General features: G+C 38.5%; 1 protein-coding gene across 3 annotated transcripts in view; it reads right to left on the reverse strand.

Annotated features, from left to right (window-relative positions):
- Positions 1-8,588: 8,588 nt before the first annotated feature.
- Positions 8,589-15,221, reverse strand: part of mid2 (midline 2) — an 85,655-nt gene continuing 79,022 nt past the window's right edge. For all 3 annotated transcript variants that reach the window (XM_068325670.1, XM_068325668.1, XM_068325667.1), the window contains 2 exons: positions 13,478-13,685; positions 8,589-13,165 (listed from right to left, as the gene is read on the reverse strand). In XM_068325670.1, the coding sequence (XP_068181771.1) occupies positions 12,742-13,165; positions 13,478-13,685 (632 nt within the window). In that variant the 3' untranslated portion in view covers positions 8,589-12,741. The remainder of the gene's footprint in view (positions 13,166-13,477; positions 13,686-15,221) is intronic.

The raw sequence follows: 15,221 nt of genomic DNA on the forward strand, positions 1-15,221 counted from the left end.
TGAGAAAAGAAGAAATTTTGGATTTTAACTACATTTGAATACTTTTGTATTTCATTTAATGTACGTAAAATCACCCTATTTAAAACGCAGATTCATAAATATCACATATTTTATAAACATTTTCAGGAAGCTTTTAACAAGTTCAGTGCAGCTGTGGGCCACAAGAGGGAACTAAATATTAAAAAGATAACCTTCAGGGTTCTTTTTACTCAGGTAAGAAATAGCTAACAAATTGGTTTGAAGTGTGTTGGAGAGGGACATCGTTTAGAATAAATGCTTTCACAAACACAATTGAAAAGCTCTCACACACGCACACACACACACACACACACACACACACACACACACACACACACACACACACACACACACACACACACACACACACAACTAAAATGCTCTCTTATACACTACTGAACATTTCAGTAGACCGTGGTGCCACATTACCAAGCACAGTTTCGGCACGTGGACAACAGGCACAAGGAGAAAAAACTAAGATGGATATTTACTCCGTATTTTTCTATTATAACTACAAGTGCATATGTCATGGCTATAAGTACCTGAGAGGACAATGCATGTCAGTGTGTGATATAGGCTAGAGTTGTTGTCCAACTTTTTGTTGTAATGTCTCAGAGAGAGCATGAAATTTGTCCTGTTTTGTTTGATCTGCAACATATCAGCAAAGACAATGGTAAACCATCTGAATTCTCATCTATTAATCCATTTAGTAATGGAATAGGTCGTTTAATCACTCAGTGCCAGTCTCTCCTCTACTGTTAGAGGTCATTAGAGTTTTCTCAGCAGACCTTGACTTCAGTATTCATCTGCCTCTTCAACCTCCAAATATTTTATTGATGTATCTGGAAAATCCCTCAGTCTTCCAATGGTCTCCTTACATGAACCATATTAAGGCCAACAATGCAATAACAACCAATAACACAATAACATCCGATAATGTAATAAATTTGCCCTTTAGGTTATTATTACGTTACTGGTTGTTATTACATTACTGGGTTCAACAAAGCACACTTCTGCTTCATCTTCCACAAGTGTCAGTGTTGGTTCGTCACCTGGGACCAGCAGCTCCATCACAAGATGAATTAATGAGAAGCTGGATAATTAAAGTACAGGCTGGATAAAGTGGAGTCAAACATGCCACTGTGACACATCTCCAAAAAGGCTTTCAGATATGCAGGATATGTTCAGGGCGGGGAAAGACTAACCTATAAACTGTGTTCAACAATTAATGTGTATTAGCTGTGATTCTGATACACTGTCAAGGTTAAAACTACTGTGCAAAGCTGAAACTGATATTTCTTGTGGCAAGGATGAGTCTCTTTTTTGAGAAGCTCTGTTGAACTGTTGACTGAAAAATAAAAAAATCAAACAAAAAAACGAAGCAAAGAAAGGTTCATAAAGTGAAAGAATTATAATACAATGCATTTCAAGTCTCCACATTTTGGTGTCATCAGTGTCCTGCAATGAACTAAAACCAACTGTGGCCTGAACACTAAGAAAATCTCCCAAGGTTGTGTGTAGAAGGATAAGGTTGCCAGTAATGGAACATGGAAGCAGCTTGTTTAAATCAAACATGGTGTGGTTCTTCAAATGTTCCCATTTGGTAAACACATATTTGTATCTTATATGCTAAGATTCTTTGTCTGTCTGCCAACACAAGTTGGCATCAGAAAAAGTGGGAGATGTTCAAGGGCTCTTCTTTCTCCTTGTTACTACCTTTTTTCCCAGCACCTCTGCTTGCATTTTCTTCACCTTAATTGCCAAACAGCTGTGAATGCTGCACAGAACTTCATCTTTCTTGTCTAATAGTATGTTCCTTCTTTTTTGTTTTCTATAATAAAGGTGATAATGTTTCCTTTTGGTGTCTGTCCAACATCAGAAAAATATTGATCAATGTTATTAATTTTTTCCACCATGTTGTAAATTTCTTCATGGAGGACAGAAAACTGAAGTCAGCTGTCATTCAAAATGTCTTGAATGAGAGCTGATTGTCCACCAATATAAATTGACGATAAACAGAAAGTAAAAAAAACAAAACAAACAAAAAAACCCCTGCAAATAACATAAATGTAATATCACAACAATAGTATTCTTTTCAAAAGCTGTGTAAGAGTAACTTCATAGATGAAAATGTCAAATAATATAGCATGTTCATACCTTGGCAGAGGAAGGACAGAGAGTTGATGTTCATTTGTCTTTCAGCACAGAAGATGAAGGCTCAACAGATGGTTCAGTTCATGAAAACAGCCAGAAAGAGAATTCCCCATCTGTTTGGTACACAATACACATATGATTGGCAGTTTATGTCACAGTGATTAATATGAATGCCATCTTCAGTTTACAAAAATTTCCTTTGTGTAATCAAACTCATTGCAACCACAAATGAATGGGATACATTTTGACTGGGCACCAATCTGTGGTTTTGACAAACATGTTAAAGCAGGATGTGAAAGATGCACAAAAATAGATTTGTGAAACAAAATTCTATGGTAGGGTGAGTTTACATTCCTTTCTCTTATTATTTGATACTACCGAGGACAAAAACACTGCCTGCATCTGCCTGAGGCATTTAACAATATTTTAAATTGTATGTCATGGTGGATAACCATAAGGCTGGTTAGTCTTTTTTAAAATGATCCATCTACCTGACAAAGGAGGAGCATCATTGGACGATGATGCTTGATGTTGCTGGAGTTTTCAGAAGAGATAGCAGGTCACTGTGCATTTTCTATCACCCCAAAGGAAGTAAAGTGAAGGATCACACATGGGTTCTGTAGGATGCATGGGGTCAGTTTCAGTCTGCTCCTGAGCAACGTTCTCATGGTGGTGAGAATGGCACAGGCTGAATTATTGAATTATTATTATTGATATTATATTGTTATTATTATTGTTGTTTTTCTATAGACTTATGAAGAAATAATATTTATTTTTTATTTTAACTTCTGTCTTCTTATATTAACACTTTTTGCCTGTCAAAATAATGTCAATAATCTGTCATAATTGTAAAATAGTTATCTGGATAAACTCAAAGTGAATCTAATCCACTCTTCTTTTGTCTTTTTGGTTTAAGGTCAACTTAAAGAAGACATCTTTATTTATCTTTATTTTATTTGTTGGGTTAACATTAAGGATTTCCATTTTGAACAGGGCATTCAGCTAATGATATAAGAATGGTCAAGTGGATAATAAATGCACTCATTGCCATTGATCCTGTCAACACTAGGTTTTTTCCTAAATTGACAATCCATTTGTCAGCAATATTAACAACATCTACTTGAAACTACCAACCTGTCACTTCCACAAGGAAAGATAGACATGTTGAGATGTCTGCACAGATCTCTATGAGGCATCTGGACGTAATAGTTCTCTCACAGTGAGATCATTAATCCACCTTGGCTCTTGAAGTTATCACTGGAATGGCTGATTGATCGTACCCTCAGGTATTAATCTGGATATTGATAATGTACACTACATTGTGTGTGGTGCAAGCATCAGTATATGTCTGAGTGTTTGAGATGAAGGGATAGAGACAACATCTGACAGAGAGAACCAGTGTGATCAGTGATATATGGTCTTCTTACATGATCATTTCCCAGACTTCATAGTTCTCTTTCACTAATCTGTTGAGAGCAAAGCCTTCACTCTATCCTCCACGGTGATCTAATTTACCCTTGATTGGGAAAATTACAGGCTGTCTCCATCTGACTTTACAAACCCAAAGGCAATTCATTTGTATCACTTCACTTTGATCTGCAATGTTTTGTGTTGCTCATTCTTTTTATTTGTGTAGATGGTACATTGTTGATGTTTTTATTTTGATGCCTGTTGCACTCAGTTAAAAGGCAGTGCCTGAAAAATGTCCTTAAGCAAGAGTTTGATTTTAGCCAAAGGAAGAAAACAGTTTTCTGAACATTAACACATGCAAACATAAATACAAAAAGAAAACACGTCCAGGACTGAACACACATTCACACTTATGTACAAACTCAGACTCAGCTGAGACCTTCAAAGCAAACTGAAATAAGATAAGGAGTTTTTTGTCAGGTATATGCAGCTGGAGCAGGTCCGGTAGCTTGATGCATTTTTGCTTTTCATCTCGTCCAGCTATGCATTTTGTGGTTAAAATACACACACACAGACACACACAAACACACACACACACACGCAAACACACACACAGGTACACATACACACAGATAGCCGTTCATAGCTGATGACAATTCTGGGTAGATTTTATGAAATGGGAAGTATTGCTATGGAGCAAGATGTAATTATGGATGTTATTATGAGAGAGAAACAAAAATAATTGGGTTAGGAAAATTTATTAGGTTATTACAAGTTTAGTGGAGTAGCTGTTAAAATTAATGTTGTGGAGACTGAGTGTTGGGTCAGGCAGTGCTTGCACATATTCAGTGATTCATGTACAAACAGTAGTAGCATATCAGATTTATTGATAAACTGTAAATGAGTCATCCACAGTATAACATCACTCTTCCTTGGAAACTGCAGAAGCAGCAACACCGACAATAACACCTTATGTTTTTGTGCACTCCAAGTTTATTTTGAATAGGATAAGAAAGCATCAATTACTGTATAAAGTCATGGTTGGGTCAGAAATTAGTCAAGGGACTTGATTCTATCCTTGCAACAAGCTGTGTTTGTAAATGCATTTCTTTCAGATTATTATTTACTTAGTGGTTCTGCAGTGGACATACAACACAGATGTCCTGTAGAAGAAGGACCAAAGCTGTCTCCACTTTCTGAGGAAACCTATGTCCTTCGGCATGTGCAAGACACTGTTAAAAATCTTTCTATGAGTCTGTGGTGGCATCGGCTCTCTTTTACGCATTGGTCTCCTGGAACTGTGGAAAGAGAGGGACAAGAAGAGACTCAACAAACTATTCAGAAGTGCTGGCTCTGTCTTGGACTGTACTCTGGACTCCATAGAGGTGGCTGACAGGAGGATGTTAGCCAAGCTGACAGCAATCATGGACAACCCCTCAAATCCCCTACAAGAGACTGTGGGGGCCTCTGTGTGATCATAAGAGGCATCAGAGTACCTGTGTGCATTATATGGGATCTGATATGAGGCATATTTTGAACTTGTTCAGATTTTAAATTTTTTTTAAAATTCAGTTTATTTTCTTCTTTCCAGGCATGTTATTACAACAGGTTTTACTTTCATCAGTGTTGAGACATCAGCAACATCACCCGAAAAGAAAAAAAGGGTTGACGGGTAGAAGCCATTGGCTTGTGAAGTTCCCGTCCCCTAAATCAACAACATCTCTCTCATTATAGCACATTGTCAATTACTACATACTTTGCATGTCACAATTCAAATTCAATTATTTTTATTCTGATACGCTTTTGTATTGATCCGTCCATTTAGTCCAATAGGCGTGCGTCTTTGCACACCTCTTTATCAGTTGTTGAGAAGAGTCCTAATTTTGTTAGTGTTCATTTTGTTATTCTTTTCAAGGGTTGTTTCTTGTCAAATTATTTATTAATCGCCATTGGAAAGACTTGCTTTGTGTGGCTGAGTTGTTGTTGCTTTCTGTGCCTTCCACACTCCTAATCACTGGCGTCAGCATCATGGTTTCTGGCCTTCACATCCATACGTTTTCCCCATTTCTCCAGCTTCTCCAGCTTTTGGTTGATATCCTCCTTGAGCCGAGCATTGGACTCCTCATGCCGGTCACTCATCCTGGCTATGGCTTCATTCAGCATGATGGCCATAGCCTCCTTATACACCCTGGCCGTTGCCTCTGCTGCTCGGTCGGTATCCTCTTGTGCTTTGGTCTGTTGTAATCCCATTTTTCTCAGCTTGCGGTGCAGCATAAAAACACCAAAACCCAGTGCTGTTATCCCGATTGTCATGGTGGTGAAGATGTACACATCCTCGACGTCCTCCACATCCAGTGGGGCCAGACACATAGTTTTGAAAGTATCCCAGCTGTCCAGCATGTATAAAAAATTTTGTCGATCGCGTTAAGTGACCAGCTCAGCAGATTCATCTTGGTTAGCAGTTTTTGTATGATGATATAGAATAGTATGTATTGAAATTTGAAACAACAACAGTAACGATAATGACAACAAATAACAACAATTTGAATTGATTAAATATCCTTTATCAGGCAAAACTCCTTTCCAGTCTGTAGGCTTTTCACTCAGTGTAATTAGAGAGTTGTTGCACGCCACATTAGAGGCTTCAGTGACAAATGACTTAACAAGCAACACGGGGAGCCCTAATTATTCTGCAATTACAAATGTAATTATGGCTTGCTCCAACGGCTTGCCTGCTAGCTGGCTAGCAGTACGAGGGAGTAGAGACAGTGAGCTTCATGTTGAACCGCCAGCTCATCTGTCAGGCAAAGGCAAGCTCGATAGGATTCCAATCAGAGCCTTACCTGAAAAATGTGAACTCTTTTGGACTAAATTATGCCTTTCATCACTGTGAGCTGACAGAGGAACAAAAGCACAATCTGAGCAATTTAAAAAGTCACAACAAATCAGTCATAAAGCGTTGATCTTAAGGCAGGCTTGGTTGTGTTTAGATTCTCTCAGCCTCTAATTTCTTGCATTCAAGATTCTAAACCAAAAATGTATTCAGCACAAAATGATGAGAATTAGGTTGCTGAAAAGAATACGAGGCCCACAACTAGTGCAGATGTATATCATTTTCTTGGACAAGTAGAATCATGCTTGGACAAGCAGAATCATGTTTTTGGTTGTGAGTGTATTCATTTATGGAATAAAGTACTTTCTAACAGTTTTTACCTTTGGCCCAAACCATCTGAGGTCAATGCATATGATGAGTGTGTGTGATGTCATATTGTTCTCTGAAGGAAGTGTGTGATTTTGTTTTTTTTTAGCAATAGTGTAGAGTCAAGTACACCATAAAAACATTGGTGCTGACTATGACTCCATAGTCTTTCTGCACTATATTACAAAAATAGGATAAAAGGGCTAAATACTACTACTACTCCTACTCCTACTACTACTACTACTAATAATATTAATGATAATAAATATAAGATATTTGTTATTGTTTACAGTAATTTAAAGTTTATGAACCCTCCCCATACTGATATTAAACCATCTTCTATCTGCATTACCTTTTCCCACACTGACTGTTTAATGCACTTTTGTGTCTCACGTCACGGAACATAGTGCGCTTCCAGATGCCGTGAGCCAATTGAATGTGCGTACGGTATCACGTGACTACCTACCAAAAATCCGCAATGAGGTGAAGTCGTGAGCGTTGATATGCGAATGCGTGAGGGTGCACTTTAATAACTTTGAGACCACCATTTCATTTACAGACCTCTAATATCACCCTCCCCTTTCACGCATGTAGATGAACCTATAGTAGCCCTGAAAAAAGGGGAACAACAAATATGTATTTCCAGTGTTGATCTGTCTCTTCTTGGCTGTGTGGCAGTCATGTGTTTTTTTTATTTTTTTTATTGGCACATTGGTCCGTGCCAAGTCAAACCATGCTGTGCTCATTTCCATTTCTATTACCAGTTCAACTGCCTGGAGTTATGCTGAGCCTCTCCCGAAATGGACCATCTCCAGAGTGTGGCCTAAGCACGCCTGGCCTACCTCCAAGTGACGGTTCCCCGTTCCACCAAGCAAGTGTGTTTTATGAGACAAAATTCATGAAATTAGAGAGAAAAATATTTTAAGAAGTTTTTTGTGTTCAGCTCTCAATACTTATAACTTCTAAGTCTTTCCTGTATGAAGCTCCATTTCTTTCCTCCATCACTGTAAATTGTAGTATTTACTGATTTACTGTAATATGTTTACTTTCAGCTGCAGGAGTCATGCTAGTTTCATTTCCTGATTTTGCTGCGCCATTACAGAGACCAAATACAAAGTGTATGAGGACATCCATTTGTGAGGAATGTATCGGAAATTAAAGGTTTAAAATCAAATTAGTGGAATTTTATTAGCAGCTGTCCTTCAGTACTAATGCAAGAAGAGAACTGGCAGAAAATCCACAGTAAGAGGTAAATTCAGGAGCTGCAGCCTGCCACTAGTTACAGACACTGTTTCAAGGGGGCAGTTCTGTTGTGATTACATTGGAATTCCTTGTCTCACTGGACTGACTCTTAGTCAAACAGACTACTGCCATATTGGCATATGTAAATGGAAAATCACAAATGATAAACTCAATGGAAGACAACCTCTTTGTGTATAAAGTGATAATTCTAAAGGGATGAAAACAAGTCTAAGTTGCAGATAAGACAGCCCTGCGATGAGCTGTTGACACGTCGGTGTGTACTCGCCTCTCATCCGTAGCCGGTTGGGATAGGGTCTAGCAATTCTGTAACCCTTAAAGCGGATATCGTTGCCTTTATACTTTTGTTGGCAAATAATAACAATGGCTTTGGATAATAGGTTCCCTGGCCTTGTCTTTTTTATACTCTATCTATTTTTTAATCTGGATTGAAGAAACAAATATAATTTATGTTGCTGTTCTTCATTTCTCTTTCTAAAATTAAAGGGCAAAGAGGTATTAAGGCAACACAGCTGAGAAAAAGATGAGTCACTCCAACACATTTGGGATCTGACTTTTAATTGGACTTAAATTCACATAAATAACATTGGTTCATATATATTTTGTATATTATACAACAGTATATAATATATATTTACCCATATGAATTGTTTTCCTCTCTAACTGTAATTATCTCCATATTTCTGGAAATGCAAAGCCTTTCAATGTAATGTTGCTCTTTTTGTGCTGTTTATCAATTCCCAGATGTCAGAAGGAGAAGAGTGTCTTTCCCATGAGTTGTAAAAAATAATTTCCCAATTTACATTAAACAGAAAAGCAAAACGGAAAATCTATTGCATTGTTTCTAAGGTATTACACTGCAGTACAAGGAGTGGGTAGCTACTGAAAATCATTCACTGTATTTATTTTACTGTATTGACTCATGACACAAAGAAAGAAAAAAGCACTGCAAACTATCTGATATGTATGAAAATTTCATGTCCAAGTGTTCTTGTCATGTCTTTAGTTTTTTTTGTTGTTGTTATTGCAAAAACAGAAAATGAATGTGCTTCACACATGATAAGAAGACCCAGCATGAAGATCTGAAAAAAAGTTATTTACCTGCAGCAAGGTCACATAATCATGCAGCGACCGAGCCGAGCACACTTGCACAGATGAGTTGAGGTTGTCAGTCTGGATCACAAATCAACACATGGCCCTTTCGAGGTTTTGACCGACATTATTCAACAAGATGAGTGGATATCTGGAAGTCAGGTAACATTCAATCCCTCTTCCTGACAGAAAGAAAATAACACTCTCCTCCCCATGTTACTTTTGACCAGTGCATTATTTCCTTGCCTGTAGTGTTCAAGGCTATCAATACCTCCATCAAACAATCATGACTGACTCATCACACAGTTGCCCTGAAAGGTACACTTGGAGGTGTTACATATTGATTTTCACTACTCTTCCATAGCGGAGAGTTTTATAGGATCATGGGGTCTTAACTTGAACTCGCCAATCAGTAACCATATGTCCCAGCAAATAGAAGCTGGTCAATACAATTGTTACATGACACTAAACATTAAGTAGATAACTAATATCATCGAAAAACAGTGAAAGTGGTCATGAGCTATCTCCCTACTATTGCCTCCTTAAATTTGTATAAACTATGATATGTGTTTGATTGTCTGAATCTGAATATTAATCCAGAAAGAAACTCTCACCTACTCTGGAGTTTCAAATCCAAATCCAAAATAATCAATCGACCTGTCTAAAGCTGCGTTTTGAATAATTATAGTGTCAAGAAGAGATCGAGGTCAACTCCGCTGTTAGCAACTATGAGAATCAGTCAGTGTCTGATGAAACAAATTACTTAGTAAACCAGTGTCCAAAATGTTTCATGCATTTATCACATCAAGGGAGAACTAAACAAAATGAGATGTGTGTTGTTTTTGTGTATACTTAATGCACGTGTCTCTAGAAATCACAGAGGAAAACACAATCATGCCGTGACATTTTGACAGACAATAAGTTAAAGTGTTATCCCCTCCTTCCCTGAATAGCTGAAAAGAGTGATTTTAGTTAGAAACAGTTATTAGTTCATTATAATTTCATTCTGATAAAAACCACATAAACATCGTCATCGATCATTTTCCACTTCTAAAGTAGATAAAGATACTATATACTATCAAAAAGAGCTATGGGGAGGGAAAGTGACTGGTTGTGCTCAGAGTGAAAATCTTTAACTTTACAGCAGGGACATCTTATTGCAAAGTACTTTGAATGACCAGTTGGAAAACACCTCAAATCAAAGCATGAGTAGAAAAATAAGATGATTCCAGAAAGAAAAGTGAACACAACCAGCAGTAGTGCTTATTGTTGCTTTTCCTCCCCATTACATCCCTGCCATCTTGCTTCTCCTGCTTTCAAACCCACTGAGGGGAAATAAAGTTAGTTTGAAAGTGCATCATGAACATTTTGACATTAAATTAAAATTAAAGCATCTTTTTTGTCATAAATACATTATTTCCCTCCAGTATTCAAATAAATCTCTTATTATACAGGGTGAGTAGCCACATGATGCAAATCTAGTCCCCGTGATCTTGTGAATAGCTCGGAACAATATTCATTCATTCATTTACTAAACTAAACCCGCTTCATCCGCTATCACAGGCGGTGGGGTGCTGGAGCGTATCCCAGCCGACTGGGGTCGTGAGGCAGGGGACACTCTGGGCACGATGCCAGTGTACAGCGGGGAACAATATTAGCACTTCCTAAAACTTTGAAGCTAGGTCATGGCAACAGGGCACTTACAGTTTTGAGTAAAACACATGAACAGTGAAACCAGAATACTGTTCTCGCCCTTTGTGAGGCACATCATTTAACATCCAAAACTTGCGTGTATTTGTGTAGGCAAGACACCCTTGTGTTTTAGTTTGGTTTCAAATGCTTTGTTCTTACAACATGCAACCCATGTAGCACACTTTCAATCATTCACTCCTGACACTTCTGGGCTTACAGATTCAGTCTTTGTTTGCTTACTTTGACAGATGTTTGTAAATGAATGATGTTATTTAGTATGTCTGACATTTTGTTGCACTCCAAGAGTTGGTCTCTCACAGCTGAGACTCGTTTCAAATTTTATTTGGCCTTTGTTTTGTTCGTTGTACCTTGGAGTATCTTGAAGACAGGCAGGTATGTATATGAGGGTTTAGTCAACAGTAGGACTAGCTTAAAAGTTTATTCTGGTGCAAGAATGTAAAGTCTCAAGAAGCTCTTTTTTCCTTCCAGTGAGTTAAAGTCAAAACCACTCTTTTAAGACTAATGTTGGTATCACAATCTTCAAGGTTAAGAATGTGGAAAAAAATCAAGTGTGAGACATATAAGGAGTCTTCAAGGAGGCGTTCAATTGGTGAAGTATAGCTCCTGACATTAAAACATTACATGACTTGTGCAAATAAATAGTTTTGGAGCAGTTTATGAATCCTTTGCAGATTAATGTTGACACATGAATTATTGTGCAAGGTCAAACTTGTTGCAGATGAGTATGTCCTGATCCACAGAGCTGCCTTTAAGTCTCTGGGCTTTTGATGCTGATGGTAGGGCAGAGGAGGGTAGCCTGATGCTGACACTTGTTATTCTTGGTTAGAAAAAGGAAAGCTGAATGTTCTGCTCTACAAGCTAAATGCAGTAATGGGTGATTGCATGTTAAATCAGCTGCACTGCTACATCACCTGTTCCAGGTTTTGTTTTGTCTGATATGGTGGATGAGAAAGCAGCCAGCGAGTCTAAGCTTTAAGCCTTTGCACTATTTATGTCTGATGGCCCAAAAGGGACAGGAATTACAACAGGTTTAATATCAGCTTTAACCCACAGAGAGGAGCCATCGTGGGACTCTGTCCAGGAAAAAAAAGGACAAAAACAAACAAACAAAGAAAAAATGCCATAAGGCAAGGCTACAAAATAGTGGTATATGTTTGCAGTAAAATGCACAATTTTACAATAATAAAGAAGGGAGACTCAACAGTCAGAATGGCCAACGACTCGAGTTTTATATTTAATAACATAACAGTGGTATAATTTCACCATCCAATTCTTCATATGAGATGGCTGACTGTTAGGACTTATTTTGTTAATTCTTAAGTCTGATTAAATGTAACATCTTTTGTGGAATGGAAGCCCATTAGTGAACTGTAGTCAGGAGAGTCCTAAGGGATTTTGTTATTTTGTTTTGGTGCCTACTAATTATGTTCTTTTGAATCTCAGATGATACATTTTGTAATTTCACTGTTCACATGTTATACCTTCAAACTGTAAGTGGTTGAAGAGAGAATTCTCGGTCTGCTGAGGGTGAAATGAAGAAAAAATTAAATAAAAAGGGAAGACCTTCTATGGTCAGGAAAGCCAGCTCTACAGCCCTGTCCTCAGAAATCTATGGCATTAAATCAATCTTAGGTCTATTAAACTCAACAGACCTTGCTTCTATTGAATGATGGATTAGCAAACCATTATTTGACTACAACCTAACAGGGGTGATGATTTTCCAGACTGGTGTGCGTATTTCCCCCAACTTCCCAAATCCATCAGAAAGTAGCAGGTCCACTCTTACAGCAGAGGATGGAGCAGATCTCAGTCACACATCAATGACTTTCATTTCCCAACAACCCCTTCAGTCATTGGGCCTGAGAGGACTTTACAAAGCCATTGCTTAGCCTTTCTCAGTGGCAGGTCTTCATCCCTGTCAAGTATGGAGACTCTTGTCGGCACAGGCCCATCTGCTGGTGTTGCTGCTCTTGGAAATCTGAGGCCACGCCATCAACAAAGTCGGGGACCGGTAGTCCTGAAAGTATCATGACCGACTTGTTCCAGATCATGAAAGTGGGTACAACCGGCAAAAGGAAGGAGATTTCAAATGTATGAATGTGCTGGGAGTTCATGGCATCATAGAAGGAGAGTGAATTGTTGTCATAGTCCAGCAGAACACCCAACCGCCTCAGCTGTAGGCTTGCCTCAACCAGCATTTCTTTACCATCATGACGCACCATGAAATGGTTGTTACAACGTGAGAACACCCATGAGGATGAGTTCTTGCCGCTCCATTCATTTTTGGGGGCTGATTTGTAAGCCACGCCGATAGCATACCTGCAGGATAGGAATATTTTGGAATGCATTAATGATCTGAAACAACTGTCCCCCTTAATGATTTTACTTGCACAGCCACACTACTGCATGCTGAGGACACACAAGAAAGGCAAAAGCCCTATGGGTCTTTCCTGCATGAAGAGGTCTACTTCAGAGCTAATTAGCGACAAGAATATAAATGGGATAAGAGTATACACTGTGTGCGCTGATGTGCCTGTGTGTGTGTGAGTAGATTTAAACTTCCAAAGGAAAGATATTTGGATTCATCACATCTCCCTGCAGGCTCATATAAAGCGCTCCTGTGTTGCTTACCATGTGGATGCTCCCAGCAGAACCTCCCAGTAATGGCAACCACTGTCAATGAAGACATTACCAGCTGCACCGTACGAGCCTGTTCCGCTGAAACGCTCCGGTGTGTGGCTTTTCTTCAGAGAACTCTCATCCTTTTCCATGGTCAAACAGTCATTGGACAGACGTAACTTCTTATGGGCTGTCTTTGGGTCCAATTTGAAGGGTTGGCCTGGAAAGACACAGAACTCTATGTTTCACACAAAAGTGTTACCATTTGGCAAATACAAGTCTTGTCAAAGTTTGTAAAAGGAAGAAAAACACCTTTTTTCCAATGATTATTTTTTCTTTTATTGACAAAGCACCGACAAAAAGCAACTGAGCAGTTATGTTATTACTGGTGGTTATTCATGGGATGCTGATTGGTCCAAGCAACCAGGTGGATTTGCGAGATCAATTAATAGCATAATGTCACACCTCACAAGGTACCCCTCTTTTTCGCAGGGGAATGAAACAAAAAACTAATTTTTTATGACTTTAGAATATTGATATGGTGAATACCATGAGTATAATAGTTGTTTCTAGTAATGAATCTGTACAGCTGACATGGAAATCCTATATTCACTCTCTGTTACACACCATTTTCTTTCCAAACCTTGACTTTCAAGCTGCTATACGCTTCACTAAATGCAGACTTGGTCTGTCAGTCTTTATTTTGTTGCTGGGCAGCTAGTGTGTAATTAGTTCATGAGATTTTACCAAAAATAGCTAAATGTTGTTGTGCTTGGAAACTAGATTGATGAATGTGAGAACAAATCAAAACAAAGTTGTGGGTTGTAAAAACCAAAACCTTTCTATGAAACATGCTAAAGGGCTCTGAAGAGCTGAAGGCAACTAAGATCAGGTGACGTTTGTCTGTGACTTCATCACTATTAACAACACCTATCAGAATACAATAAACAAAACTGATCAACGCAGATTTAGTTAATACCACCGAATAATACCACCTGTTCAAAAGGTCAAAGCTTCCAAATTTATAGCTAAAGAAATTTCCCGCTATAGTGTATTTGGAAAAAAAACAATAGTTACCATAACATCCGATTAAGAACAAACTGTAAATAGTAATAAAAATGAGAGCAAGAACTCAGTGATATAACTAAAAAGAGAAAATTAATAGAAAGCACAATTGAGAAATACTCATAGGGTAAACAAGCAGAGACAGAAAAGCAGAATATCTGAAAGAAGGGTGAAAGTCTAAACTTCAAAGCCCTCAACAGTCTTTGGTGAAAACATTTCATAACAGTGCAGGAAGCCACCCTGCATTCTTTTCTGTTCCTCCCATCAGACAGACTTGGAAATTAGCTAAAGGAAACAGCTTTTACTTCCTCTGTGGCTTGGAACAGTTGAAGCTGTTCAATGGAAATGCAACTGTCTGGTTGTAACAATTCAGTTTGCAACGATGGCCGTAATTCAGCATAATTGGTGGTGAGCAGGTACAACTGAGTAAGTGTCAGAAGGAGGACAGTCAAGGAGTGAGGAGGACAATTTGAGAGGATAATATATATGGGTGAAAATTTGTCTGAAGAGCTCCTCTATTTCCCTGTTAGCAAATGTATGTATATGTGGAGACTTCATGGGGGTCGGCCATCTCTTTCAGACCTGACATTTCACTGTGACACCTCTCATTTCATCTCTCAGTCTCCCCGAGCCTCCCATGGCTTAATGAGTGACACAATGAGGACCTCCTCCCCTCTCTCTCTATATGTCC

The sequence above is a fragment of the Antennarius striatus genome, chromosome 10 (assembly GCF_040054535.1).
Source record: "Antennarius striatus isolate MH-2024 chromosome 10, ASM4005453v1, whole genome shotgun sequence".
Classification (NCBI taxonomy): domain Eukaryota; kingdom Metazoa; phylum Chordata; class Actinopteri; order Lophiiformes; family Antennariidae; genus Antennarius; species Antennarius striatus.